The following is a 6690-nucleotide window of genomic DNA, read 5'->3' on the forward strand; positions in this document are numbered from 1 at the left end:
CTTCGCATCCGTCTTCAGCGTTTCTGCCCTCTTGTTAACGGCCGTTTACAGACTCAGACATTATGTGGGCTATTTACCTTTATCTGGCTGTCCCAGTAGCTCATGAAAATAACAGAAAAATAAATACAAAAATACAGTACAAAGACTGGAGAAATGTAATGTATTTTTGTACTCATATTTCTGTTATTTTCGCGAGCTACTGGAACAGTGATAAAGATCAACCAGTCGATCGCGATCGACGGGTTGGCGACAACTGGTGTAAAGAATAGCCTACTTTTTTAGTGCCAAAATAACAAAATAGCGACCACAATATCTAGTGATTTCAAAGCACTGCTTCATGAAGCTTCGAAGCTTTACGAATCTTTTGTTTCGAATCAGTGGTTCAGAGCGCCAAAATCCAATTATCTCATTTAACAAGGCTTCATTATGTCATAAATGTTTTGAAAAGTTTACGTGACTCTGGCAGTTTGATACACGCTCTGAATGACTGATTCGAAACATATGATTCATAAAGCTTCATGAAGCAGTGTTTTGAAACCGCCCATCATTGTTGAATAAAGTCGCTATTTTGTTATTTTTGGCACACAAAAAGAATTCTCGTCGCTTCATAACATTAAGATTGAACCACTGTACTCATATGAACTGTTTTAAATATGTCTTCTTTCTGGGCATTGAAATAGGGAGTGTTATTGCTGGCGATGGAGGCCTCACTGAGCCATTGGATTTTATTAAAAATATCTTAATTTGTGTTCCGAAGATGAACAAAGGTCCTACAGGTGTGGAACAACATGAGGGTGAGTAATTAATAACAGAATTTTAATTTATGGGTGAACTAACCCTTTAAATGAACTGTTGGTCTCTTTGTTTAGAAGCTTCGATCAAGACAGCAGTGTTCATACAGCAGATAAAAGATCAATAGTTATCGGAGATATGGTAAAAAAAATTAAAAAAAATGTAAATAAAAATGAGCTGAAAATGAAACTCTGAAATATTACAAACAGTTTCATGTCACACTCTAAAAAATAAAACATTGGTTCAACAAAAAACATGTTAACATTTTCCACTAGAATTTTTAACTTAAGCCATTTGGGAGAATTAAGCCATTAATTCAAAGCAATATTTTGAGTTGATCCAACATAATGTTTTAAGTAAGGTGAAGATGTTTTTTTGCCACAGTAAAAACACATTTCTAAGTAACATGAACTTAATAATTGTCAACATGAATGCAACTATTTAAGTTGATCCAACATAATGTTTTAAGTAAGGTGAAGACGCTTTTTGGACACAATAAAACGCGTTTCTAAGTAACACGAACTTACCATGCACCGCTTGTCACCATGATGGTAAATCTCCAAAAACCCACATTAACAGAAACTTTTCTAAATTAGCATAACAAAACACTAATTACTGCTAAATCTCCCTTACCATTAATCTTGTGTAAAAAACATTATATAACACTTAATTTTAGCATTTACTCTCCCTTTCAAGTGCCATGGGCAAAGCATGATGGGAAATACAAATCCCAGCCCAGTTTCACTTAACTTAAGTTCGTCTAAATTAAAAGAAGTGTTCATACAACTCAAAACAATGAAACACGTTTACACGTCATCAGATTGTATTTTACATTAACAGAACTTAAAATTAAATACATTTTTGATTAACTGAAAATGTTAAACTATGACAAGTCATGATAGTATATCGAATCAATAGGTATAATTTGTGTCATCCAAGCTCAATAAAATAACAATTACAAGTAAAAAGTCTAACAGCATTTCAGAACTTGATTTTTTTATTTCACAACAATATATATATTTAAGTAACGACTAAAGGTCCCCTGAATTAGAAATGAAAACAAGCTGGAAGTTTTTTAGTTGCGTATATTAATTGATTGGGATGCCTTTTAAATGAACTGTTACTATATGATACAAACTAGTGGTTTATGAGATGCTGTTCTTAGAAGAGTGTAACAATTCAGCTACTATTACAAATGTAAGTATTATAAAAAATATTTTACCCTGTTGAATTTCAGGAAGTGTCTATAAGGTCATGTCAACAAAGCATTGTTAATAAATACGGGGAAGTGAAACTTGTGACACGCCGAGAAGTCAAGTTGCCTCGTTCCGCGTATTCCGCCTAAAATTCATGAGAAGTTAGTCAGACTCTGGGTCTAAAGCAACCTAAAGGCTATGAAGTTACGTCTGTGTGAAAATATGTTGTTGGTTCTGATTCTGAGTCTCGTTCAGATGAATTGGGTTTACTCTCAGGATCACCAATGGCCGCTTCACAAAATGTGCGACTCAGACAGACTTACAGTGACCTACAGAAGCTGTGGTGAGATCAGTGTGATATACACTACTGTTCAAAGTTTGGGGTCAGTAAGAAATTTTTTAACAGAAATGAATACTTTTATTCAGCATGGATGCATTAAATTGATCAAAAGTTGCACTAAAGACATTTATAATGTTACAAATGATTTCTATTTCAAATAAATGCTGTGTATTGATCAAATAATCCCGAAAAACATGTATCATGGTTTCCACAAAAATATTAACATCATTAATGTTTCTTGAGCAGCAAATCATCATATTAGAATGATTTCTGAAGGATCATGTGACACTGAAGACTGAAGTAATGATGCTGAAAATTCAGCTTTTAATCACAGGAATAAATTACATTTTACAATATATTCACATAGAAAAAAATATTTTAAAATGGAATAATATTTAACTGTTTTTACTGTATTTGTGATCAAATAAATGCATCCTAGGTGAGCAGAAGAAACTTAAAAAACATTAGTTTACTGATCTCAAACTTTTGAATAGTATAGTGTATAAATATTTATGCACATTTCTCTTTTTTTTATTTTTGTGTGTTGTTTGTTTGAGAGCTATGTAAATGTAAACACCTCAGTTCATCTTAAAATGTATTTCAAATTGCTTTCATTTTCCCATTTCATTGTCTCAGACCCTTTACAGGATATAGGTTTCACTTTCCTGCCTTGTCCTACCAGATTGACCGATCCTATAAAAATCAGATTGGCCCTTATTCTGAGTGAGTTTTCATCTAATAATACCATTTCAGATGAATGAAATCAAGCCCTGAAGCAGTAACTGTGTGTTCTCTACAGGGCAGCCCATCGATGAGCTTTATTCATCAATTGAGGTGCTGCTAAATGGCGTTAATTTCTTCAGTAAGGACGAACCCCTCTGTCTTCCTAATTTCCCACGTTTCACTTTTTGTGGAAGCAGGAGAGGAGGTGAGCACGGAAAGTTTTTGGTTACGTTTGTCATTTTTATGATATATATGCAATATGACATTATTGGGAAAGATGTATTCAATTTTAATTTCTCCAGAACTCATCAACATACAGTCATCATTTAAGTCAAAAGTAGACCTTCCTCTAAAGGTTTGGCTTTCACATTCCATTTAAACATCTTTGATTCACTGTAGACATGAAAGTGAAAATGTCTCACTTGAGTTTTTTCCACAGGGTAATTTTCATCTTAACCTACATGCAATAAGTCAAGATGGCTTCCAGATCGCCTGTGTGAACGCAACTCTTAGCTTCCAGTGATCCTTTAAGACAAGAGGACCTGTTGTTTAGCTGAGGATATCTGTAAAATGTAACGTTACTGAACTCAGATGTTATTTGCATTTCAGCAAAGGATAAGCCATGTTTAGTCAAAGTTAATTGTGTTGTTCCTCTTTGGGACATTATTGATGTTTTTTTCAAATGAGAATTGAATGAATGTCAGCATGTGTTCGGGATTTTTGCTGCTTTCAGATGATTTCATAAGTTTCTTGTTTTGCCCTTGTCTTAGACCTTTAATCTTTAAAGGATTAGTCCACTTTTAAATACACTTTTCCTGATAAATTTACTCACCCCCATGTCATCCAAGATGTTCATGTCTTTCTTTCGTCAGTCGAAAAGAAATTAAGGTTTTTGAGGAAAACATTCCAGGATTTTTCTCCTTACAGTGGATTTCAATGGCTACCAACAGATTGAAGGTCAAAATTACAGTTTCAGTGCAGCTTCAAGGGCTTTAAACGATACTAGATGAGTAATAAGGGTCTTATCTAGCGAATCGATCGGTCATTTTTGAAAAAAATACAACCGTTTATGCTTTATAAACAAAATATCGCCTTGAACGTACTTTCCGCTTCCGCGTTCTTCATAACGCTTACGCTGAATATTCTACGCCTTCCCTATTCTACTTACGGAACGAATGCGGCGCCAGTTTCATTTTTTTCCGTAACTTGAATAGGGAAGCCATTGAAATCCACTGTAAGGAGAAAAATCCTGGAATGTTTTCCTCAAAAACCTTCATTTCTTTTCGACTGACGAAAGAAAGACATGAACATCTTGGATGACATGGGGGTGAGTAAATTTATCAGGAAAAGTGTATTTAAAAGTGGACTAATCCTTTAAGAAGTATGAAATATTATAAACACATCATTATAATTCATGTTCCTCGTGATCTTGAATCAAAAGGTGCGTCCCAATTCGCGTACTTATGCACTATTCTATGACGTATTTAAGTATAAATAGTGTGAGAAATTCTAAAAAGAAAAAAAGTGCACTTTAAATACCCGGATGATGCACTACATTAATGGAAAAAACGAAGTGTGGAATGTTGGACACTTTATGCACTCAACTGTCTCAGCTTTAATTACGTAGTGGAGGGGAAGGGAGGATCGGACTCCGTTGTTGAATGATAAAATAACTTTATACAACAATTCACGCACTACATGGATGAGTGCACAGTGCACAAGTACATAGTGTATAAGTGCATAGTGTATAGTGTGTCATTTGGGACGCAACTCTAATAACTTCCCCATGGACAAAATCAAGCCCTTCCCTACATTTGTTCTTGTTCGAGAAGCTGTTTATACTTCACTATAGGCAAGAATATACTTTCGCAACTTCTATTTCATGCCAACTTAAAAATAAATAAATAAGATTTAGCCTATATTTCATGTTGAAAGCTATGATGATCTGAACAAAGACTGAAAAAAAAACAAACCATTTCAATATTTATTTTGTGAAGAGTTTTTTTTTTTAATTGCAACTGTGTAATAAAGAATTTTTTTCTGAAGTTAGTGTCAGACTTTGTCTGTGAAGAGCATGTGTGTGTCATGATCACCAGTTGGAGTGCCCTGGTTAGCCACCTGAGGGCACTCCACCCTGGACTTTTGCCTCTCTTTATCATGGACTTCATTTCCCACAATCCTTGGTTCTGGATTAATCACTGTTTTCTTGTGGACTGTTTTCATGGATTTTGACCCTTTGCTTGGCATTGTACTTCTCTTTGGATATCACTAAATAAAAGCTCCAATTGGATCTTAGCCCAAGTCTTAGAGCACCGTGACAAAAACCTTGATCATGTTTAGATCCAGCAGCAGGAGAATCCGGCCATCTGCTGGTGCTCGGGAAAGTTAGGCCTGTCCTCGAGGTCTGAATACACTTGCTCAGAGAGAAATTCCAGAAGTTTAAAGTCTTTAGCAGCTCCATCTCCCACTGCGGCAGAGGTTCATCCAAACAATGGTTGAAGAGGTCCTTGAGAACCACATCAGGGTAATGATACCTCTCCGCCCTGGACCAAAACTTCTGGGTGAAAGCCTGCACCTCCATTCCTCTCTGAGCAAGTGTATTCAGACCTCGAGGACCGGATTCTCCTGCTGCTGGATCTAAACATGATCAAGGTTTTTGTCACGGTGCTCTAAGACTTGGGGTAAGATCCAATTGCAACTTTCATTTTGGGATATCCAAAGAGAAGTACAATGCCAAGGGTCAAAATCCATGAAAACAGTCCACAAGAAAACAGTGATTAATCTGGAACCAAGGATTGTGGGAAATGAAGTCCATTAAGTCCGGGGTGAAGTGCCCTCAGGTGGCTAACCAGGGCACTTCAACTGGTGATCTTGACAGTTTGTGAAATGAGATGTGAGGTGTGAAGAAAACAAAGAAACATCAAGATAAATATCAGAAATATATGTGAACTAAATATCTTTATTATGTTTTATTCAGCGGTGAAAAGAGTACCTGAAAACCATACTTGAGTAAAAGTACTGATACCTTACATCGAAAATGACTCCATTACCAGTGTTGGGGGTAATGCATTACAAGTAACTTGAGTTACGTAATCAGATTACTTTTTCAAGTAACTAGTAAAGTAACGCATTACTTTTTCAATTTACAACAAAATATCTAAGTTACTTTTTAAAATAAGTAACGCAAGTTACTTTTTCACATTTATTGACTGACATGTTGAGAGAAATAAAATGCAGAGGTGTTGTGTACGCTGTGTAAGCATGATGGTTATTGTAGTTCTAGACTAAATGTGAACATGCATTTACTCATCTCACTTGCACGAAAACATTCAGTATTCCTCAAAATGAATAAAAACAGTGAAATGCAATCTCAGAATTTTTGCAAACCTGTAATAATTAACTATATTAAATTACACAAATATACTTTATGTATTTAATCTCAATTATTAACCGATGTCTTTGCTGCTGACCTTCAATATACCTAATTCAACCATACTAATAAGCAGAAATACTTTAGATTAGATTTAGAAATAAGAACTAGAACTTCCTTCTTCTGTATCCTATTCTTCTTTAATCCAGAATGGCAGCACAGCTGAAAGGTTTGTTTGAGCTGCGCCCCCTACTGTACAGGTGTAAATA

The 6690-nt window shown here is 35.3% G+C and overlaps 1 protein-coding gene across 1 annotated transcript; it reads left to right on the top strand.

Moving 5' to 3' along the window:
• Positions 1-2071: 2071 nt before the first annotated feature.
• ly86 (lymphocyte antigen 86) lies at positions 2072-3754 on the top strand. Its single transcript, XM_048174791.1, has 5 exons — positions 2072-2331; positions 2965-3051; positions 3128-3256; positions 3354-3406; positions 3491-3754. The coding sequence occupies exons 1-5, from the start codon at positions 2187-2189 to the stop codon at positions 3572-3574; spliced, it is 498 nt and encodes a 165-aa protein (XP_048030748.1). The 5' UTR covers positions 2072-2186; the 3' UTR covers positions 3575-3754.
• Positions 3755-6690: the final 2936 nt, after the last annotated feature.

This window comes from Megalobrama amblycephala, linkage group LG22 (genome assembly GCF_018812025.1).
Source record: "Megalobrama amblycephala isolate DHTTF-2021 linkage group LG22, ASM1881202v1, whole genome shotgun sequence".
NCBI lineage: Eukaryota > Metazoa > Chordata > Actinopteri > Cypriniformes > Xenocyprididae > Megalobrama > Megalobrama amblycephala.